This window comes from Camellia sinensis, unplaced genomic scaffold, assembly GCF_055761805.1.
Source record: "Camellia sinensis isolate YWXY unplaced genomic scaffold, ASM5576180v1 Unanchor1, whole genome shotgun sequence".
Lineage (NCBI taxonomy): Eukaryota > Viridiplantae > Streptophyta > Magnoliopsida > Ericales > Theaceae > Camellia > Camellia sinensis.
The window spans coordinates 8633449-8658691 of NW_028128987.1; the positions used below are offsets into that span (position 1 = coordinate 8633449).

Genomic DNA, 25243 nt, shown 5'->3' on the forward strand with positions numbered 1-25243 from the left:
TTGTCCGCTGGTTCGTAGGCCGGTCGCGGTATTGGCATTCCAACCTCGACGCTTCCATGCGTTCGAGGAGCCAACCGTTGTAGGGCCGAAATTCGGTGTGGATCCTTTGCCCTGGCATCCTCCTTGCATCGTGCTTTTTCTTCTAGCACGGTTCGTAAGTCGGATGACCTGGGTAGCTCGGTTTGTCTGGATCTGGTTTGGTGTGAATGTGAAGGCCAATACGTGCTTCCTTCAGTGTATGATCTTTCGGATCTCGTCCTTTCAGACCTAGAGTGACGAGTTCTTGAAGATAAGGAGTGAGTGTCGCCTGTCCTGAGGCTTCTGCTCTCTCTTTGGGAAGGTGTAGTATTCCTACTACGACTCTCTGAGTGGCGAGGGGGCGTCTTGTGCCTACGCCCCTCTCCTGTCGCCACATCTTTGGTCTTCATCTGGCGTTTCAAGGCCTCCATGTCCGCCGCCATCCTCCGAATCAGTTCATCCTGTTCCTTTACGCGATCTTCCAGGACTTGAGGATCAATCCTCCTCCTTTGCCTGTCGGGACTTTGAGAGTGACGAGGGCTGCCATTCCGCCTTCCCCTGCCGCTCCTCCTGGAATTATGTTGTTGGGGCTCCAAGTCCGCCATGGGAGGGACAGCAGGTAATCCCTCACGCCTTGCGCCGCCTTCTGGAGTTAGTCCGTCGACGGCGGACTGCGGCAAGTCTTCAATGTGTGCCATTGAATGAGAAAAGGAGAAGCTTAGTCAAGAGGTTTTTGTTCTTGTCTGTTCTTCCCACAGACGGCGCCAATTGTACGGGGAGGAAATAATTCTCCTCGTATAATCCTGTTGACCAAGTCCACGCTTCTCCGTACGACGTCGCTTTGTCACCTGAGAACACAAACGTGAGCTAGCCGGCGGGGGTGTGCCGGAAACCTCTCCGATGCCTAAGTCAGTAAACTTGACAAATAGACAAAGCTCTAAGTTCTCAGAAAGATTATGTTCAATTACCTCCTCCAAGGTGATGCTTGTGAGCTTTTATAAGTTTCCCGTGGCACAATCCTAGTAGGACTTGCACTTCTCCATGCAGAGTCCTCCTAGGATTCATTCTCCTAAGGATAATGCTTATCCTTTTACACCCTCCCCCACTGCTCAAACCAAGTGGGATGGTTTTCTTTACGGCCGAACTTCCTTTTGACCGAAGTAAACTTGGCTATACCGAGCCACAGAAGGCCGAACTATCCTTAGCTCGGTCTTCTCCTCCAACTTTTTACTTCGGCTGCCCTGTTCGACCTTGATGCGCTTAGATCAAACTTCCAAGTAACAAGTTCGGACCGACCTAACCAATATAAGTCTCGACCGGACTAATTCCGACACCGGCCTTCTTAGAACATACTGCGACCGGACTAACTCTGAGACCGGCCTAACTGTGAATTGCCTCCAGACCGGAGTAGTTTTACTCTTCCTCGGGCTGAAGTAACGATCTCTTCTTGAGCCGGAGTAATTTTGCCTCCTTGGGCCGAAGTAGCTTTGTCTTCCCAAGGCCGGTGTAACTTTGCCCTTCTGGGCCGGAGTATTCTGTACGGCCTTTTTACCTAGTCCACTGCGTTTTGGGCCTCAAAACCAAACTCGAAGTTCGGCCCAATTTTCCCAAAAATTACCCTCTCATACAATCTAAGGCCAAGTTTGGGAAGACTAAATAAGTGCACTTTTTGACTTTTTTTGTATTATGTGTAGAAAAAGTAGAGAGGAGATGCTGATTGATATGACTCAAAAAAGATAAAAAGATGAAATAAGTGCACTTTTTTAGATTAGCCAAACTTGGCGTAAGTCTAAAAACAAACCCCCTAACAGTATTGCCTCATATAGCAAGTAGGCACAACATATCAAGAATATCACTACTTGCCTCACCCTTTTGCTTATTGGTATCTATTTAATTACATACATCCTCTTGTCAATTCTATTTTCATTAACTTCACAGTCATTAATGGTTTGTTTTTATGTTTATTTTTATTTTCCCACCATTGTTTCACTTCAGGGAGTTTTCTATGTCAATAACAAATCGGTACTTCACGTCCCCCTTTATCAGACGCTCTAAAGCTTCATTTATATACTCGATAGGAATCATTTCAATATCTGGGTATATCTTTTGAGTTGCACAGAAATCCAACATTTCTTGCCTCTCCTTCGTGCCACCAGTCGCACTCCCGGAAATGGATTTCATACCTACCAAAGAAACATTTTAATGTTTGAATTCTCATTGCCAGGGAATTTCTTCTCTCAGAAAATCAAAATGCCCATTATTTTCTTTTAATTTTCAAATTTTCAAGAACTATGTGATGAAAATGCATACCCACTATGAGACTTGTAGGATTGAGCTTGACTTCACTTAGGCCACCAACCAGGACAAGAGTGCCACCGGTCTTCAACAGCTTCATGCACGGATCGAACGGGTGATCCCCTGATGCTGTGTCAATGATAAAGTTGAGTGAATCAACCATGGACTGCATGAAATTAAGATATTGATTGTCAATTTACTAAAACTTTTATTGCTATAATTCTCACTTTGCTGCTAATTAGTGAAATTAAGATAATGATTGTCAATTTACTAAAACTTTTATTGCTATAATTCTAACTTTGCTGCTAATTAGTGAGCCCTTGACGAACAGAGCATAATACATCCAAGGAGGAGAAATGCTCGTGGTCTTTACCTTCATCTGTTCTTCGTCAGACGAGATCAAAAATTTATCTGCTCCGAGCTTGTTTAGGGCTTCGTCTTTCTTAGTTATACTAGTGCTGAAAACTGTAACACTTAATCCGAAAGCCTTCCCAAACTTCACTGCCAAGTGACCGAGGCCACCTAGCTCGATCACCCCAAGAGATTTACCTGGTTGGTTCATTTTATGCCGCATCATAGGACTGTAAACGGTGATTCCTGCACATAGCAGTGGTGCTGCTGCGGCCAATGGGTAGTCATTAGGTATCCTAAAGCAGTACCTGTAATTTTACAAGCATCAACATAGGCACAATGTTGAATTCAATTCCCTATGTTTGTCTTAATATCATAAATGAGGATTTCAAATTCAACACATTAATGCCGTGTTTGGGCAACAATGCTAGCCATATGGAGGCAAGTAATGTCCCAATGAGACCACATAATTAAATGTCGTGTTATCATTTATAAGAAACCTACAATTTAAGTGATTCAATTTAATTAATAGGCTTAAGGGTATATGTGTTATGGACCTAATGTGTAGATACTAGTTGTATAATTTCTATTTCTATGAGGGGCAGAAATAGAAATTAAAACATATTGGTTAAAGTTGGTTTTCATTCCTTTTGAACTTCCACAACCTTTCAGTTTTGAAAACCAATTACAACCTCTAAAAGGTTATGGTCCCTATTCCTTCCCAGGTGAAAATAAGAACACTGCCATTTTTTTTCCTAAATCCTCTCAAGGAGAAACATAAGGCACCAAAGGGGAAAGAATTAGAAGGCAATAACATAATCAATAACAAAGAGTTCATTGATAATCATGCTTCCGTTTAACCGTTCATCAATGGATTCAGGTATGTCATTTTGTCTTGATTTCTTGATAATACACATGGTAAATGATCCAAAGTGTAAGGTTTATGTTCTGAAATTTATGTTTACAATTGGTATCAGAGCCAGCATATCATGTGCCTTATCAGAATTGATATGCTTTATTCATTCTATTTAGTTTCCTGGAATCAGATTCTGAATTTTCTTATGGATGTAAATTCTGTTTTTTCCTGTTTTGTTCTGTGAAAATGGCAATCTGTTTTCTGGAATTGTAAAATGATTCGGTGGGCAGTTTTTTTTGGACCCGTCAATTCTATTTATATATGTATATATATAATTGGAATTGCTGCAGATTATACAATATATACGGGGTCACAAATTTAGAAATCTTTAAATTTAATGTAATTTCATACAACGTCTACAAAAATTTAATTTTTTAACATTCTCAATATAAGTCAATTCAAACAAGATGTCACAAAAGTGATCTCTCTTGTCTAGATTGTTTTATATGGAATGTTTTGAAGTTCATGTCTATGTATCTCATGCGGGTATTTATCGGTCCAAAGACATGATTAAGACTTGGCAGAATTACACACACATTTTGTGGTGATAAACATGTGCCAATTGTCAAGAAAACCTAATGTGAATAATAAATCCATCAAAAGATAGATTTGTTATTTGACATAACTTATTGTCAATGTTTGATCATTACAACAAGAATACCACTTACAGTTAATATCACTACCCAAAGGCTTGGTATTAATGTTGTGCTAGGTATCTTGAGATGTTGTCATTAAATATGGCTGCGGAATTTTGTCACTAGGTTGCGTATTTTGGACACTTAAGTTATATTGTGACAATAAGTCTGCAGTTTTATATTCCAATAACAACATGAGCTCGACAAAATCAAAGCATATTGATATCAAGTTCCTAGTTGTAAAAGAAAGAGTGCAGAGTGGACAGATTTCCATAGAGCACATTGGGACAAACTCCATGATAGCGGATCCACTTACGAAGGGACTACCACCCAAGGTCTTTCATGAGCACACTGCTCATATGGGTGTTGTTCTATTTGAGAACATTCTGGTTTAGTGGGAGTTTGTATTTATATTACTGCTTTATGTCAGCCTTGAGTTTTATCTATGTAATTAGATTAATTTCTGCAGAAATGAAATATTCAGTTTATTATGCTCTGTTACGTATTGTGAAGTATTGATCTCAATAAAGTTAAGTAGGACCAGTTGGAAATAGGCATGTATGGATCACATCACATGTAATTTCTATGCTACGCATCCATGATTGATCTATGTCATTTAGCTGTATTAGTATACGTGACCATTGGTGGGTCTAGTTACGATTGATGTAACGAAGACCGCTTTGATCCTATATTAATATAGTTAATGGACAAGATTGTTTGGATACCCTCAAGTTATGATAACAAATTTCTGAGCTCACTAAAGTTAAGCACATTTTTCAGGGTACATATGTGGTCCAGTGGGAGATTGTTAGATAATGTCTCAATGGGACCACATAATTAAATGTGGTGTTATCATTTATAAGAAGCCTACAATTTAAGTGATTCAATTTAGTTAATAGGCTTAAAGGTATATGTGTTATGGACCTAATGTGTAGATACTAGTTGTATAATTTCTATTTCTATGAGGGGCAGAAATAGAAATTAAAACATATTGGTTAAAGTTGGTTTTCATTCCTTTTGAACTTCCACAACCTTTCAGTTTTGAAAACCAATTACAACCTTTAAAAGGTTATGGTCCCTATTCCTTCCCAGGTGAAAATAAGAACACTGCCATTTTTTTTCCTAAATCCTCTCAAGGAGAAACATAAGGCACCAAAGGGAAAAGGATTAGAAGGCAATAACATAATCAATAACAAAGAGTTCATTGATAATCATGCTTCCGTTTAACCGTTCATCAATGGATTCAGGTATGTCATTTTGTCTTGATTTCTTGATAATACACATGGTAAATGATCCAAAGTATAAGGTTTATGTTCTGAAATTTATGTTTACAGAAGCTAGTTCAATCATCATCCAAACATGCATTTTTTATTGGATTTTAGAGAAATTAGAGAATGGATAAACTAAGGGGTACACTTGTTGGATGAGGCACTCATCCATATGTGATGCCCAAGTTCAAATCTAACTATCAGAATTGACTCAACTATGAGGCAACTTAGTAGTTTGCTTATTGACTCAACTATGTCGGGCTTGGGGTCTCAATATATCTTTGACTTGCAACACTGATTCTATGAAAGGGGGAAAAAAACTAAACATACCTTTGATGAACAACAATGTAACTAGAATATCCGCCTTTTGTGATCGTACCATCAACATCAATAGAGTTGAATGTACGGACAGGTCCCTTGGAGCAGTAGACATCTGTTAGAAATTGGACGCCCATGTGGCATGACCCTTAGAACCTTTTGAACCTCATCCAAATGGGTTTTGAATTTGAATTCAAACCTATTTGGATAGCCACTCAGGATATATATCTATCATATCATGATATGGATAGATGATATAGATATAAGATATTATCTCATTTAACAAATGGATAAATGAGATAAATAGATTATATATCTGATATATGGGATATGGGTGATTAAGTGGAAAAACAACGTATGTTTTTTTTTTTTCAAGATACTGACTCTCTCCCAAAATAACGATCAAAGCCATTTGCACTGTGGTTTGTGTGGGTGATATTCAATATTGTAATATCACTTCACTGCTGGGTTGATTGACTAGATTCAGGAAGCACGTGATTTATCTACAAGGTTTTAGATCAAAGAAAAGGTATGATCTAAACATTTTATTCCGCTGCATGTTTTATACTTTGATTTACATTGGTATCAGAGCCATTGATGGATATTTTCGTGTTTCTTTTTAATCATGTGTATATTTTTACATGTGTATGTTTACATTATATACATGAATGTTTGTAAAGGAGAAAAAAAAAATCTACTTTGATTAGATTAAGAGCATAAATATTTTTTTTTATGTTCATTAATGTCTTTTTTCATACCATAAACGGTTTTATTTTGAAAAAAGGAGTTCGGCAGTATAAAAATCGGACCAGTCAGTACCCTGGAAGGCGGCGCGTGGAATGCACGCGCCACCACGCCGCAGCCACGTGCGCCCACGCGCTGCCACGCGCCCACACGCTCCAGACGCCCCTGCAGACGCGCATACACGCGCCATCACGCGCGCGTCAGCGGCGCTGTCCACGCGCACGCCGTCCGCGCCTCGCACGCGCGCCGCGTGCTGGAGCAGAGCGCCGAGCCGCGCTCCGAGCCGCGCCGAGCCGCCCCTTAAGCCGACTCGCGCCGAGTTGCGCTGTGCGGCGCCGAGCCGAGCCGAGCCGAGTCATTTTTCCCGACTGGCTTGGCTCTAAGGTTCTGTCTGTTTGTTTGTTTTTAATTCTGAATTACGTTAATTGGCCATAATTTATTCGTTATAGCTTTGTTTTAAGCATGGTTGATACCGTTAGACTCAGAATTAATTTTTCTACATTCTGTAAAATTTTGAAAATTTTATGAAAATAAAAAATATATTTCCTGAAATAATAATGCATTATTTTTGCTTTAAAATGCATCTGGTGTTGCATGATTAAATTTCTGGTGCTGAATTTTTTATTGTAGACTATTGATATAGTTTACTATTTACTGGTATAGTTATAGCATTTTATCAGATTCTGGAATATTTATTTCTGGTTTTATGTGTGTTTATTAGTTATTTAAAATTCCAGAAAATTCCAGAAAATACCAGAAAATTCCAGAAAATTTCAGGATGATGTACTTTCTATTATGGCATAATTTAAATATTTAATACAGCATATTTTTTTTAGAGTTTGTAATATGTTGTAATTAGAGGAGCATGATTATTTATTTATTTATTTATTAGAATTCCATTATTAAATGAATATAGCATGAGTTATTTGTAAATTTACATTAAGATGCTATTGTATGGAATTTATCATGCTTTGTATATGCCATAGTCAGTGGGAGGTTATTCGGTTGAGAGAAATCTTCGTAGATTAACTCCCGAAAACCAATATTTTGCGCATAAATTAAATTAAATTTTGGATAATTGTCACCTGTGGCGCAAGAGATGATTACGAGCATAGCGGATTTTCGATCTTGCGACTTGTGTAATATTGTCACTATTTAATTTAGTTTTTTGCGGCAAAATTATATTATGCTAATCAAATTAATCCCAATGCGAATTTCTCTCTAAATTGATTTAACTTATGGAAGTTAATTTGATTGACCTAGACTTAGTAGAGATGTTCAAATGTGAACAAACTAATCCCATTCTTTAGATGAGCAAAAGTCTTGGAGACTTTAGGTCAAACCTTAATTGAGCCAAAGTAAGGAAACATGACTCAAAGTCGCCGTGGTTTTGGTGCCTTGTTTGGCACAATAAAAACTAATGTGTGCGCTATGGTTAGCGGCATACTACGTAGTTTTGGTTGGCAAGTTTTGGGGTTATGAAATTAGTAAGCCCTCAATAGATCAGTATATGATCTTGACTAATGAGCTGCGCGGATTGACTTTGTAATTTGATTTGTAAATAATGTTACATCATTGGATGAAGTAACATTCAAGAGTCACATCATCCTAGAAATGCGAGCTTAAATAAATTATTCATTAAGTGTAAGACGAGTAACCAGTATGGGCAGTGTTTTGCTCTCTACCCAATTATTGGGAGTTGGATGGAGCAAAATTTCATGCACTATAATAGTGTGCGTTGAAATATCACGTGAAGTTAAAAGATTAGCGCTTAAAAGCTGCAAAATCTATTAACACTAAGTGAAAAGATTAGGGCTTAGTAGCTGCAAAATCTATTAACACTAAGTGAAAAGATTAGCGCTTAGTGGCTGCAAAATCTATTAGCATTGCCAACTTGTCTAAGTCTGGACACTTACTGTTTCCACACTTGAGTGTGAGACATGAGGAGGGGCTTCTTTGTATAATTCCTTAGCTAGGCTAACGTTTTTTTAATAACGTTTAACACTAAGCGCAAACGTTGCGGCATAGTGATGAAAAGGTCAAGGCCGACAAGGTTGTTATGACTCTAAGAATTTGACGCATCACTTGTGAGAGCATTGTGTTGAATTAGACTCTTTAGCCTAATTCGCGCTTAAGTTACTTTGGAGCTGTCATAGTTGACAGCTTATTCTCTCCTTCTTGTGGATAGTAGAATTAATTGCAAGTAACTATGAAGCGAGAAATAGATATGGCAAGATGAGTATCGTCATCTTTCAACTAGATGCAGTAAAGTGTATGGAGAATAAAATTGACTTGAAGGTGCAGGGGATTAGCACTTACTAGTTAAATTTGCGACTTAGGCGCACTTGATATCTCCATGACATCCCTTTTATGATCTAGTGAATATGACTTTGTCGTGAGTCATTACCTAGTTGGGCCTAAACCTTTAAAACTTGTCTTTGAGAACTCACACATTAAGATGATTGGAATTAGTTTATGACATTGGTCATGAACCAGTGGCTTATTATATTTAATCACATTAATGAGATGATGACACAATGTTTTGAGTAGGCCTTCTCGGGCCCACTCGCTTATAACATCCTGCTCTCATGTGAATGCGTAACTTTGTTTGCAATGGGTGCGCACAAGTAAGTAGGAAAGTCGTAGATATTTGTATTGGCGCATTTAGTCCACTATGATATTTGTGACTAAGTGGAAAAATGAGATAAATAGATTTGAAAAATGATATTTGTGACTAAGTGGAAAAATGATATTTGTGACTAACCTTTTGAACCTCATCCAAATGGGTTTTGAATTTGAATTCAAACCTATTTGGATAGCCACTCAGGATATATATCTATCATATCATGATATGGATAGATGATATAGATATCAGATATTATCTCATTTAACAAATGGATAAATGAGATAAATAGATTATATATCTGATATATGGGATATGGGTGATTAAGTGGAAAAACGTATGTTTTTTTTTTTTTCAAGATACTGACTCTCTCCCAAAATAACGATCAAAGCCATTTGCACTGTGGTTTGTGTGGGTGATATTCAATATTGTAATATCACTTCACTGCTGGGTTGATTGACTAGATTCTGGTAGCACGTGATTTATCCACAAGGTTTTAGATCAAAGAAAATGTATGATCTAAACATTTTATTCCGTTGCATGTTTTATACTTTGATTTACAACATCCATATCCATACCACAATCAAGGTTCTAAATATCGGCCGGTACGTCCCGTACCGGCCGGTTCGTACCGGAAAATGGGAGGGCCGAGTCGGATACTCACCGGTATACCGGCGAGAATGAATTTCACGGCCGTAGCGTCCGAGTCCCGGTACGTAACGGCCTGAAACCGATACATTGGGCGATACGGTCCGATACAGCTTTGTCGTCGCCGGTACGGATGAAATAAAGCGCAGAGAGCTGCTCGTGGCTGCTGTTTTCTGGTTTTGGATTGCTGGTCTTCGCTAAAGTGGGAGTGCAACTATAAGGTTCACGACGAGGTTGTGATGTTCTTCGGCGGCATCCGGCGTGTTTCAGAATCCTTTCTGGGTCGTCCGCCATTGAAGCTTTGAAGCTACAGCAACAAGCAACCTTTATATTCATATTTTATATAAATGTCCAGTGATAGTTTTGGGCCAAAATATTTTACTCAAGATAGTTGGTGGGTTGTTTTGGGCAATCTTGGCCCATATGTTTTTTAACCAACTCGTAGGTCTAGTTGGTAATACCACTGGGTTGGTGTACTGGGTGTATTGTCTAGTTGGTATACTGTTGTGGGCCAAATTTGCAAAAATGATAAAATTGAGTTTTGGGCCAAATTTGCAACTTTGGTATACTGTCTAGTTGGTATAATGTTGTGGATTTATTTTAAATCGTAGATAATTGAAAGTTATAATTGAGACTAAAATAAATATATATCATTTAGTTAAAAATGAGTTAAAAGTGTCCTTATATATCAAAATTTTGATTAAAATGTGACATTAAGGTTAAAAGAGTAAAAAAAATGTACAAAATTGAGTTTCAGAAGGATTGTTAATGATTTTTAAAATTTCACGGCCGCGACACCCGATTCCCGATACGTACCGGCCGATACTACCGATACCGATACTCCGCGATCGATACCGTTACGTTACCCGATACCGCGATTTAGAACTATGACCACAATACTCACAATCTCTGCATGAATTGACATAAGTTCCCACTCCAACATGGTCTCCAACTTTGAAGTGATGAACATTGGAACCAACCTCTTTAACAATTCCAGCAATCTCATGTCTGTTATGCGATGTTATATATATATACACACACACACACACTAGTTCTTAAGAAGTGTCTGCATTATGGAATGACCCTCTATAGAAAATTTGAAACAACAGAGAAAATCTACATACCCAGGCAGTAGGGGGTACTGTGAGTCTCCAAGTTTGTTCCTGGTCCATACAACATCAGCATAACACACTCCACAGTGGGTAATTTTCAATGAAACATCATTACTTTCAACAGCCCTGCATTTTTTCATACTAAAACTGGTAAATATACAGATAAGCTGGTAAAATAGAAAGGAAACATGCGAAGTGTTCTATAACATATAAGTACGCATATGGCTTGTCTTGGGCTGTTATTAATCTTAGTCTAATACTTGGTTTAAATCTAAAAATAATTCTCTTATAAAATCAAGTAAATGACTAACCAAGAAAATAAAAAAACTAAGCTTAAATGAGAAATTTGATAGCTGAAGTTAATAATGCCGTTTTTACCTTCAATGAGGGAAATCTTTATTCTTTTCAATAAAATGTTTGATGGCTTGAGGAGAAACATACTCACACCTCTATATTTAGTTTTTAATATATATATTTTTTTAGAGAATCCATTACTCCTCCACGGTACTTCATTGATCATCTGTTGGGAGGTATTGATTTTGTGTTTATCCATATTAATTTAGATATATCTTTTACGGTTTTGTTTTCTTGTGATCCCCTCTCTTGGATCTTCATGGCTAATTAAGAGTGTAGAGTTCCTAGAGATTTGTTTGCTGGGGAGAGTCAGTAACCCCACCTCTACCTTCATAATTTTTCCTGATCTATGGTGTTGAGACTATGTAAAGTAGTGTGTCATGTGTGACACCACCATAGTTTAGTGTGGTGCTTGGATGAGATGGAAAGTGGGTGGTTATTCTGATTCCAACCTCTCAGATCAATTTTCTGGTATTCCTAGTGCTCTGTTTATGGCTTTTTGTGTAAGGAGAGGAATCTTTTTGGTTGTGTGTTGTCGGAGTTGTGCCGGAGAAGAAGACAACGATGCATATTGCCGGAGCTCCGAAAGCTGTGTGTTGAGCTGCTGCTGAGCTGCTGCGCTGGAGTTTGGCCACCAATCTGTATGGCTTTTGCTTGTGCCAAACTCCACCGAAAGCTGTGTGTTGAGCTGCTGCTGCTGAAGCTTGTGCCGTGTCTTCTGGTGCTGGTATGGCTTTTGCTCTTCCGGTGCCGTGCGTTGAGGATGATGAAGGGGGGTCGCTCTGGCGTGGTTTTCACGCTCCCGTTGTGTGTAGCGTGCGGTCCAGCTCATGCGTGTGTTGCTGTGTTTCAAAGTCCATGCTGCTACAGTGCCTTTTGCTGCTTTATAGCCTCTCACGGGGAAGATAAATTTGCTGTTGCAAGGGTTTTGATGTATTGGACAGAAATTATTTACTATTAACTTGTCCAATGTGTTATATTGTGGTAGCCTAGCTCCGGATTTTAATTTTAACCTATTGTGTGGAGCAGTTAGATGTGTTTTTCCTTTTGTAAGGTGTGTTGCCTTTAGACGTGGAATGAACGTTATTGTAATATTTATTTTTTTGGTTAAATATATGACTTATTTATCTAAAAAATATATATATATATATATATATATATTTTTTATACATTTATTAAATATAAAAATTTAAAATTTAAAATGCCTGCACCTCAAAGTTTTAAGGCCATGTCTAACCCAATAAAAGATAAAATAACTCACATTACAAATTGGCCTTTAAAAACTTTGTTCACACATGTCCCTCTCGAGTTGTGAGAGAATCTTCTTTACCTAAGGTTTTGGGTTTGTGAGAGTTTCTCTATTAGAGTCTAGTTTATTTTATTTTATTTGGTGGCTCAGATGCCAGACACCTTAGCTTTTATGCTTTGCCTCGATGGCCTTGTATTGAGAAATTTTTTGCATATATATATACTAGCGTATGCCCGTGCCTAAAGGCACGGTGTAAATTAGGGCTGTCAATGGATCGGATTTAACCCGAATCCGATCCGAATCCGATCCGATAATCCGAATCCGTTTACAAAAAAATCCGATCCGATAATCCGATAATCCGAATCCGTTTAATCCATTTATTAAATGGATTGAATCTGCAAAAATCCGATCCGACCCGATAACCCGATAATCCGATCCGAGTATTATCAATTTGAATGAAAAAAAAACACAAAATGAAAAAAAAATCAAATTATATAAAATTATAGCTCAATAAATAAATAAATGGATCGGATCGGATTATCGGATCGGATATCCGAAATCATCGGATTCGGATTCGGATATCTATAATCGGATATAGACTAAACGGATTCGGATCGGATTCGGGTTTGACATAATCGGATTCGGATTCGGATTTTGACAGATCCGATCCGAATCCGATCCATTTACAGGCCTAGTGTAAATAATATTAAGATTAAAATGCAGTTATATATCTATATTAATATATTTTTCTTTTTAAAGAACTTGTATTTGGTTATTTAATTTTAAACCCATCAATGATGTATTTTAACAATCACATTAAAATGATAAAATTAAAATCAGCCCTAGCAACATGAAGAGTATTAAAATCGGAGCACAACAATTGTCCAAATTTGAACTCTTCTCTTTCCCAACTGATTTCAATTTTATAGAGATGATATTAAAATCCGTTAACCATTTATTATTTAGAAAGTCTAAACATAAATTTATGCCAAAAAAACAAAAAACAAAAACAAAAACCGTTTCATTAGCAATTTATACCAACTATCAAATAAAACTAACCCAGCACATTGAAAATATAATAGAACATTCCCAAGAACAATAGAACAAACAACCCCAAGTTCATAATAAAAAATGGAAAAAATACAATTGAACAAACAAACAATGGAAAATACAATTGAAAACACAATGAAACAAACTATACATACTGGGAAAAAACTAAAAAAACACATTGGTTAAACCATACCTACTGTTTTGAATTGCAAGAAGGGAATAAAATAAATTTATCGCCTATCTTATAATTCAATTTAAAACACAATTGAAATTATTAATCACTTCAATAATTAATTAAGAAGCATTAATAAGTCACTATAGAATTTAAGGTAATGCGTTTTCTTTCGATTTTCATTTCTCCATCAAATGCGTCCATTCCAAGTAATAAAAAAAAGTGTATTTTTATTTTAATGTGGGTGGAGTTGATTTACTTTTACTAAACAATTGAAAGTATTTTTTTAATGTGTCGATACATGTGTGTGAATTCATCTGGGTTTGATTGATTTATGTTATGATGATAGAATTTATAAAAATTGTTATATTTGAATGAAGATTATGGTGCTGCTGCTTTAGTATGCATTCTTTGTACCATCTTGATTTTGAGTCTGTTCAATTGCTTGTTCAATTTTATTTTCCATTGTTTGTTTGTTCAAGAGATCGTGCAAGCAATGTCTTTGCAGCGTTTTTGGGTTTTACAGGACATGAGATGAGATTATTGAGCGTGCGTTTGTTACAGATAAATCTTTAGTGAGATTAAAATTATTAATTCAGATAAGTATAAAAAACAAATAATAAAGAAATTAATATTGGAATTGCATAGAAATTGTGAAATTGCATTATGGAAAATACAATCGTGGTGCTTTGGTGTTTCATAAAGCTAAAGTTTTGTCAACATTTGGGGTTAATAGTTCAGATTATTCAGAATTAGATTCCTTTATTTTTGTATCGTTTTCTGAGCAACCAAACAAACCACTAAGAGTCAAGTAGTGACTTGAAGGGAAAAAAAAATTTCTAACAAATTACTATTTTAATGAAAGGTAAACCTAAACCCAAAAGAGTTGTTCAAATGTTTTTGTTTTTTGCACCTTTTGTGGGTAACAAAACAGAGCAGAAATATGAGGATAAAGAGATTATCTTGGTGAGAATCAGTTCAGTTCATGCTCCGGAGTCGGAATTTTATGTTTGGTAACTGGTAAAGACAATGAAGTCAACAAAGAAAGAGGAGCGAGCAATTTCAGCTAAATAATTTCAAACCGCAATGAGAGAAAACATGTGGTTAGCAAACAGATACATAAAGCAAAAAAAGGAACTGAAACTGAAGAATTTAATTGGGAAAAAAAATTACAATGATCAAATATCATTTTTACAATGCCCTCAAGTGGGAGGTTTTAACCAAACCCTGTATCACTGGAAAATACAATGTTTTTTATAGGTATCCTAGTGACGGAACAGGGAGAGAGAAATCAAAGAAGAACCAAGGAGCATATTATAGTTCTAAAAGAAGCCATAAAGCATCAGCTTTGCATGAATTTGGAGCAGATTAAAGCTTAGCTTCTGTTAATACCATTTCCTCACTATCTTCTCTAAACTCTACCCTTCAGTGACCAATAAGACATTCAGATATCTGTCTATTGAATTGATAAACCACACCAATTTGGGAATCACGCCATAACATTTCCCAGTTAGTCAGTAGTCCTATGGGTACCAAACATCTAAGAGAGAATATTCACATATCAGCATTTTTCAGCACGACAAACTTATATTAGACAGGTGTCATGCAACAAAATTTGTATTGGAATAAATTTGTTTTCAGGTCAAATCAAGATATACTTATATTGCTCTTGGATGACCCTGTAAGATTGTTGAATCGATAAATGCAAGCTCATAAAAAGGGTCCAACAGAATGTGGGTTATTATATTAATAAGACAATTAGGTACCTTAAATTTAACTGGGAAAAAAAATTACAATGATCATTCTATTTAATAAAAAACAGAACCAGCCAAGCAACAATTTTATCACATCAACACTGCATCACTGGAAAATACAATGTAATCGGATATAATTTTTACAATGCCCTCTAGTGAGAGGTTTTGACCAAGCCCTGTATCACTGGAAAATACAATGTTATCTGGAAAAAAAATTGACAAACTAAAAATATTGTGGGAGTTTCACAAACTTACAAAATTTCATAAACTCAGAAGCTGTGGGAGTTTCCAATGAAAGTCAAAAAATTGGATTTGATTATATTATGGAAAATACAATGTTATCTGGGGGAAAAAAAATTACAAACTCAAACAATTGTGAGAGTTTACAACAGTCAATAAAAAGACTTGAGGGAATAAATAATTTAATTAGTTAGAATTAGAGGGATTTACCTGTTAGGGAAGGGGATGAGCTGCAAAGAATGTAAACAAAGAAAAACTTCAATGGGAACCTCACAAAAATGAAAAGACGCGAAGGAAAAAAAGGTAGGTTTTAGACATCCTTACCTGCATATCTTCAAGCTTATTATCTTCTAAAATTTGTGAGATGGGATAAAGAGAATTCAATATTTCAGGCTTATTATCTGTGAGATGGGATCAGTAAAATCCTTCCCTCAGCCCCCAACCAGTTAGTTGAATTAATTTTTACAATGCCCAAAAATTTAACTGGGAAAAAAAATTACAATGATCATTATATTTAATCAAAAACAGAAGTGACAATTTTAGCACATCAACAATGCATTACTGAAAAATACAATGTTACTAGATATAACTGCATCACTGGAAAAACAATTTCACAAACTCAAACAATTATGGGAGTTTCACAAACTCAGAAGCTGTGGGAGTTTACAACAGCCAATAAAAATACTTCAAGGAATAAATAATTTAATAGTTATAATCAGAGGGATTTACCTGTTAGGGAGACCATGAAGCGATCTCCAGTGGATCTTTTGATTGGGGATAGGCTGCAAAGAATGTAAACAAAGAACAACTTCAATGGGAACCTCAAAAAAATGAAAAGACGCGAAGGAAAAAAGGTTGGTTTTAGACATCCTTACCTGCATATCTTCAGGCTTATTATCTTATAAAATTTGTGAGATGGTATATTCAATATTTCAGGGTTATGGGATCAATAAAAACCTACTCTCAGCCCCCAACCAGTTAGTTGAGTTAATTTTTACAATGCCCAAAAATTTAACTGGGAAAAAAATCACAATGATCATTCTATTTAATAAAAGACCGAACCAGCCAAGTGACAATTTTATCACATCAACACTGCTTCACTGGAAAATACAATGTTATCAGATATAATTTTTACAATGCCCTCAAGTGGGAGGTTTTGACCAAACCCTGTTATCTAAAAATAAAAAATAAAAAAATCACAAACTCAAAAGTTGTGGGAGTTTCCAGTGAATTAATATGTATTAGATTGATTTAAAAAAAAAAAACATAAATGACCCGTAAACAAAACCCTAAAATAACCTGTTTGTTTATATCAGTCACAGCCCAACAGAGAGAGAAGGGGAGAGACAACATTGAAAGGGGAAAAAGACTTAAACCAACAGATTCTAAAAAAATATATAAACCCAACAGATTCTAAAAAACAAACAGGTTATTTCCATTACAATTTGAACCCAACAGATTCTAAAAAAAATATGAATGGACACATTACAGAATAAAACCCATTTGATATTAAAATACATATACATATACATATACTAAGTTTCCATTACAATTTGAACCCAACAGATTGGAAGTTTCATTAGCAATCAATACTTTTCCATTATAAATACTTTTCCATTTAAAAAAATCAAACTTTGAATACAAAATAATAATAAAAAAAAACAGAGCAAGGAAATCGTAAAAAAAAAACAACCCAATGTTACAAACACCCAACAAATTCTAAGTTTGATGCTTTTCTGTACATATACTAAGTTTCCAGTAGAATTTGAAGCCAACAGATTCTAAGTTTTCCATTACAAATACTTTTCCATTTAAAAAAAATCAAACTTTGAACACAAAAATAAAATAAAATAAAATAACAGAGCAGGGAAATCGTAAAAAAAAACAACCCAATGGAACAAACACCCAACAGATTTTAAGTTTAATGCTTTTCCATTTAAAAATTAAACAAAAAAAAACTAACTTGGATATTGGAACCTTCCTATCAATTAAAACAATCAATCAACAAAAATAAAAACACAGATGAGTGAAACAAAAACCCAAAAAAAACTGACCTGGAAAGAAAGGATGCATGAAAACAACCCAAACACCCAAAAATGAGAGAACAAAACATATTCTAAGTTTGGAAAAAAAATTACTTTCCATTTACAAATACTTTATTTAAAAAAAATCAAACTTTGAATACAAAATAAAAAAAGATTGCACACACAACAGCAGATTATTTTGGGTCAAAAATAGAGCAGGGAAAATCGGGGGAAAAAAAAACTAAAATCTGAATGAAACCAGGAAAAAAACACTGGACTGGATTTTGGCATTGTCAAACAACCAAATAGAGAGATACAAACCAGTTCACGTTACCTTGTGAGCCGAGTTCGAGAAACCAACTTTTAAGGTAATCCCACTTACATCAAAATCAATAGAGCTCTTCTTCTCATTCAAGCCTAGAAATTTATTGCGGAGCTCTCCTTCCACTATCCACTGTTGTTACTATAACATTTCAACTCTGCTCCATTCACAAACACAAAAACAACATACAATTTTTTATTATTTTTTTTTATGAGCAAATACTCATGTAAAAACCAGTTAGGAGAAAATTGTACCTTTGCAAGAGGAGATTTAAGGCTAGCATACCCTATAACACCACTGTTGTTTTTCCTTAGTCAATGAATCCCTGCTGTTCTATTCCAGTGGTTGGTTCCATTTGAACTTCAGCTAAAACTCAAAAATAATATATCTCAAAGATTGAAAAGAAAAAAGAAAAATCTCTCATACTTATTTTGTCAAACAACTTGTGAACAATGCATTAGTACAATTAAACTTGTATGTAAATTGATGAAATTTAGAGAAGCCCCTAAATATGAATAACAAAATGAAAATTATATAAAAGTACCACTATGATATAAGGAGTATTAACCCACAATAGAAACCAATACTTGAATTGCTCTATGTCTTTTGTATCTTTTTTTTAAAAAAAAACATTTAAGTCATCATCACCATAACATAAAAGGTCCAAAAAAATCTAAAAATAAGAAGCAATGATAAGTTCTATAATCACCATAACATTGAACACCTTCAGTTCAACTAAAACATTTTTATAAAAAAAAAAATGAATTTGAAAGAGGGGAAGTGAATTGCCACAAAACAACTCTATCGAAACTCAAATAATCGTCAGAAACAAAAACAAAATCAAATAACATAGGTTTCAACTATAAAACAATAAAAAAAAAATCATATGTTCCAAATAAAAGTACAAATCATGGATTTGGATAGGAATTTGAAGAAAAAAAAACAAAAAAAGGTAAGGGAAATGTCAATGAAATATAAGCTAAATTTTTTATCCATTTCTCTCACCTTTCCCTTTTACAATGCAAGGGAAGGGAAGCCTCCATCTCTTAACAGTAGGTTACTTCTTTACAACTACCAATAAGTAACCAAACATATGTGACATCACAACTCGCAAATATGAATGCCAAAAAAGCACAAAAATAATTTCTATGAGCATATAGAAAAACAAACCAAACACTCTTGCTAGGGACCCCCCTCCCCCAAAAAAAAATAATAAATAAATAAATGAATAAAAAGAAAATGCTACACGCTAAACCAAGCACAGCAAACCAATTACACCAATCAGCTACTAATAATCATGCTAGAAAGACCATTATATAAGATTCCCATTAACAGACAGTAAATAGCAATTAATCATAATCACTCTGATCAAAAAATAAAATAAAATACAATCACTCTGATCAAAAAATAAAATAAAATACAATCACTGTTTCAACTCTCCATTGTGAGTGACAATTTTTTAACATGAAAAACACAATCACTCTTGCAAGTAAAATCTATTATATCATCACAATTAGATGACAATGCTGCAGCAAACAAAGATAACTCCTCATTGAGTTGAAAACAAAGTTATAAAAAAATAATAAAATAAGAATGAGAAGAGAACGAAAACACAGAAAAAGTTTAGCACTTGAAAACAAAATCAGCAACCATCGGTACATTAATGAATTTTAGAGTGAGGGAGCACACATGGGTACATTTCTTTGAAGTATAAACTTAGATATGCCAACTCATGAAAGAAATTTCAATACACACAGTCCCTCTAACTGTGGTAGGGAGCACACATGGGTACATTTTTTGATCTTGAAACTTTGCCCCTACAGTCAGAAATTTCAATATATACATTTCAGTACACAGTTACAACGTCAATTTCTATTTAAAGAGAGAAAGAGAAAGATTTACAAACCAAGAAAAAAGCTATTTATTTGATAACCTTTGAATTGGCTATAACATGGCTATCTTCAGCTTTACAATGTGAGGAGCTGCAATCTAAAAAATCAGCTATCTCTTTGATAGCCTTCCACCAACAAACAACAATTTATCCAACTAAAATTAAAAATAAAAAACCTGAAGCATATTTCAGTACACAGTTACAATGTCAATTTTTATTTAGGGCCAAAAGGAGTTATCAAAGTTCATCAATGTGGCTTCCACCCAAAAAACTATGTATATCACAAAAATATTAACAGACACATCCATATAAAGAGAGAAAGAGAAAGATTTACTAACCAAGAAAAAAGCTATCTCTTTGATAACCTTGGAATTGGCAACAATTTAAGATGTGAGGAGCTACAAAAATCAGTTGTCTCTTTGATAACCTTCCACCAACAAACAACAATTTATCCAACTAAAATTAAAAATAAAAAACTTGAAGCATATATATATATATATACATACAGAGAGAGAGAGAGAGAGAAGGGGGGTACCAGAGAGCTCCCAGGGGGGTTCGAAGCAGAGAGTGAAGTTGGTGGTAGATGGCGGCGTCGATGTTTAGTGGTAGTGAAGTTGGTGGTAGACTCCTCTCTCTCTCTCTCTCGATCAGAGCGATCCACAACAGATCCGATCGAAAACCATGGTGACGGCGGCGCATTTCTCTTCACTCACAACACATCGTAGAGGCTTTCCAGTGTCTTGGTATCGATTTATACCGGAGTTGTGTCGATGAATATCTGCGATCTTTGATTTGTGAGGTCGGTGAGGGTGAAGACCTTGGAGAGAGACTCATCGAAGTTTGATACTCGGCCTCTTCACCTGAACATTATTCGAACACATCAACCAAGTTTCACCACCACCACAACCTCAATTTCATCAAACTCACCTCCCAATCTTGGATCTACCACCTCCAAAATCGAACCCACTTTCCAGCCCTCTCACGCCCAATCCACCAAAATCAACGCCTCTGGCAAAGCTTTCGATTCAATCGGTCTTCTTCTACACACAACCTCAAGCAATAAAGCCCCAAGAACGAACACGTCGGAGTTTGTAGTCGACTTTTCAGTCCAAGTCAACTCCGGAGATAAATAACCCACTGTTCCCACCACTCTGGTCAGCCATTGAGTTCGGAGTCTAGCAATACATTACATGCTTTAATGTCTCGATAAATCAGAGTCTGTTCCCAACTACGATCTTCCCAGCTAGATCTGAGCATATATATATATATATATATATATATATGTTAGGGTTTTGAGACTTGAATATCTATCTATATAATAACAGCTGCTTCTTCTCTTTTGCTCAATCGGAAACCCTAGCCAACTCCGAGATTGATCTCCCCTGCGATTTCGTTGCTTCTTCTCTCTTGCTCTCCCCTGCTATTGTTCTCTTTTGCTTTTTCTTCTTCAACCTAGATCAGATTTCAACTGATCCAGAAGAACAAAGAGGGAGAGAGAGATAAAGAGGGAAGGTGGGGAGGAGACGTGGATAGGTGGAAAGGTGAGGGGAATTGTTTGGGCGGGAATCATCTATTGATTTGAACCATTGATTTTTCTTAGAGTTGATCTGAGCCTTTGAGATTAAATGTATCTCTGATACATTTGGTATATTTTCAAAAACCCTCCTATCTTATTATATAGATATATATATATATTTGGTACTGAAACCTTCACTTATCAAAAATAAATAAAACAATCAGACATGATTGAACATGAGTAAGTATTAGCCCTCTAGACATGATTAAAATTGTACATCTTAGAAATACATTTTTTGAAATTTATTTAAAATATTAATAATTTTTTATAATTTTAAAATTGTATTTCGTTCTTTAAAATTTTTAATCGCACAACAAATAACAATTTTTATTAAATCAATCAACAATTTTCAATAATGTCAATAATATATTTAAATTTACAATTATTATAATTTCATTATGATATATAGGGGGATAGTTAATCTTTTTTTTTTTCCCTGTCAACTCTGTTAAATGACAAATCCGATAGGGTGTATTTGTAGTTTTCACAACCACAATGAACAGTTCATATTTTAAGCAAACCTTGTGAGTGTATTTGTAAGTTATCCTTTACCACACTCCATTTGAATTGAAGGAGTTGCTTAGAAAAGAAAAAAAAAAGAAATTGTGCAAATGAGTTTTTTTCATCACTTATTTTGATGATTAATAAGGCAAGAAATAAAAAGAAATGGTGATAAAGACAAATCACTCCAAACTTAAATTTTCTTTCTAACCAAAAATTGTGAGATTTGGTGAGAAATCAAAATTATTCTTTACAAAAAATAAAAAAATAAAAAAATTAATACATGTGGGAAATTTTATGCTGTACACTCCCTTTGTCGATTTAGTTGTGACTTATTGTGTTATAAAAAAATTTCGGTGTGCAATGCACACCGTATGTAACCCTATTACAAAATTACATAAGTTTTTACAATTTTACCTAAGTAATATCATAAAAATGATAAAAGTAAACGTACACGAATTTGTATTTAACTTACACATTTTTGTGAAATCACTTATGTAAGTTTGTCAAAACTTATGTAATTTTGTGGTAGGGTTGCATACGGTGTGCACCGGAGCATTACCCATGTGTTATTAATTATGTGATGTTGATTATGACATTATTTTGGTTACGATCCAATAATTATTTGGTTATAATTTTTTTTTTTTTAGTTATGACTCTTAGGCCATGTTTGTTTAGGTGGACATGAGCTTGGGATTGGACTAATAGTCCAATAAAATTATTAATCCGATGTTTAGTTAAACAATTAAAGTACGGACTAATTATTTTAAACTTGACTATTAGTAAAGATAGGATACATAATCCAACGGATTCGTAGTCCTAAGACTATTAGTCATGGGAATGCTAATCCAGTCTGCCCAAACAAACATGGCCTTATAGTATTGAGTTATACTATTTGTGATAATCAAACTCACAAATAATATAACTTGCATATGATACACATTATTTTGAAGGTCCAGACCATAGTGTTTCCTAACATCTAAACTACCAAATGTAAATAAAATAAAAAAATACACATGTATCATCTTTTACTAATTGTCCATCCAATTAAAAAAGTGAAAAATTACAATAATTTCTTTTGTTTTAAAATTATGAAGCTATTATTTTAAACTAATAAGAGCAGGGTTTTGTTCACACAATTTGAAAATGTATGAACAAAATTGGACCCAACTTTTATGGGAAATATTATGGTGTGCATCTCTTTAGGGGTGTATACTATATATATCGTATCATAAAATATATAATTTTATTATAAAATTTTGTTATATTAACCATAAAATGTATAATCTCGCTACAAATTGATATAATAAAAATATCATAATCAAGTCACAAACTTTTACAATATCAACCACAAAATTCTGGATATTTTATTATGTCAATTTATAGTAAAATTACTTATTTTATGATTAATATTACAAAATTTTAAAATAAAATCACACATTTTTATAATAGAGTGCACATGGTATAGGAACACGTAACAAAAAAAAAAAAAAACTTACGTCCAACATTCACTTAATATAATAATATAGATATAGATAAGAACATATTTGTGCATATATATATATATATATAGATATACATACCTACAGGCAAAGTTATAAGGAGAGAGAAATCCAGATGCATCTCTTGCTGTCCACCCATGGCACTCCTCTTCCTCCATCACTCTTTCTGAACTCATTCTTAACTTCCCCTCTCTCTCCCTCTCCATAAATATTCTATTTAATTGAATTAATTTGCATTGTTATACTTTATATATTCTATATTTTATTGGTTATTACAAAGTCTAGGTTTTGATAAATGTCATTGTCAATAAGAAAGGTCGTTTCACAAATGAATTTTATTGATCTTTTATATGGCGCACCTACCACTATATATATAAATCAATTATGCTTTCATTTGGGATATGGATTAATTTTTTCAGATAATATAATATCTTGGTGGTTAAGGATCTTCTATTCTTAAATTATTTTTCTCTCTGTGTCTTTTTATTTTAAAATACATACAATTATTAAATTACGTAAAAATAAAATAAAATTAAGGTATAAAAATTTCAAAACATAATTCAACATTAACGAATATTTTGAAACTGTGAAACAAACATACACATTAACAAATTGTATAGATTTTTTTTTAAAAATAATAATGGGTCATATAATTAAAAAAATTTCTCAAAATTTTAAATTTTGAAAATTTCAAATAACATTTATGAATGTTTTGAAACGGTGGAATAATATGTTAAAGAAAATGATATATAAATTAATAAATTTTATAATTTTTTTTTCTTAATAACTAATTCTTTATATAATAAAAAATTTAAAAATTACAATTAGTGATAAGTATCACATCAAAATTAGTGAGTAATTTTGTTTACTTTTCTTTTTGTACAAAATTTGTTAATTTTCCTATCATTACTCTAAATTTAAACTGAATTATATGTCTTTTAATTGTTTTAGTAAACTGTATCGCTTTCATTAGAGTCCTAGCATTTGACATTTTCTTAAATGTTATGTTTCTGATGAATGCAGTGACCTCAGCTTCTTTATGATTGTTCGATGGGTCCATCAGCATTCAACTCGGGGAATAGCCGGTTAAAAGTCAATGTTTTAGTTTTTTGGCTTTTTAAAATCACATCTTTTTTTTTATGTTTTTATATATTTTTTTAAAAAAAAGTTAAAATAAGTCAAAAAATTAATTTTTAATCAATTTTCAAGGTGTTTTGAGAAATTAATTAAAAGTTGACTTTTTGATTTTTTTTGATTTTTTTTAAATCGTGTAAAAAAGTAGAAAGATATATGACTCAAAAAAAATTAAAAAATCAAAAAACTGACTTATAACCAGTTTGTCAAAATGATATGTTCTTATAATCCTATCGATTGTAATTATTATTATTATTATTATTATTATTATTATTATTTAATGTTTCACATAAAGCAATGTCACATATTTTATTATGGAAACACAGCACGTGATCTTCCTGGCTTATAGGATAATTTTTCTTGAACTCGTTACCATTTAGGTGGTGGTTGATTCACTGAAGTAGAATGGAATGCTTATTTTATCAATATATTTATTCTCATGTTTAGTTAGACGAAAAAAATAAGGCAAAATTTATTTTACTTTTTTGTGATATGGCTTGATAGCACTTTTCTCTTACTTTTTTAAAATAGCCATATGCTTGCTGT

The 25243-nt window shown here is 34.2% G+C and overlaps 1 protein-coding gene across 1 annotated transcript; it reads right to left on the reverse strand.

Annotated features, from left to right (window-relative positions):
• Positions 1-1861: 1861 nt before the first annotated feature.
• LOC145814033 (putative cinnamyl alcohol dehydrogenase 1) lies at positions 1862-23740 on the reverse strand. The gene is made up of 7 exons (XM_082910547.1): positions 23645-23740; positions 10941-11054; positions 10709-10824; positions 5814-5916; positions 2687-2972; positions 2329-2479; positions 1862-2201 (listed from the first exon to the last, which is right to left on the reverse strand). The coding sequence occupies exons 1-7, from the start codon at positions 23737-23739 to the stop codon at positions 2005-2007; spliced, it is 1062 nt and encodes a 353-aa protein (XP_082766673.1). The 5' UTR covers position 23740; the 3' UTR covers positions 1862-2004.
• Between the last annotated feature and the right edge of the window lie 1503 nt (positions 23741-25243).

Excerpts from the sequence above, each read along its gene's own strand:
- LOC145814033 (XM_082910547.1), bottom strand. The coding sequence starts at position 23,739 with ATGAGTTCAGAAAGAGTGATGGAGGAAGAGGAGTGCCATGGGTGGACA. Across the intron at positions 10,825-10,940 it reads CAGTACCCCCTACTGCCTGG|ACATGAGATTGCTGGAATTG; the intron begins GTATGTAGATTT and ends ATCGCATAACAG. Across the intron at positions 2,973-5,813 it reads TACATTGTTGTTCATCAAAG|GTACTGCTTTAGGATACCTA; the intron begins GTATGTTTAGTT and ends GTAAAATTACAG.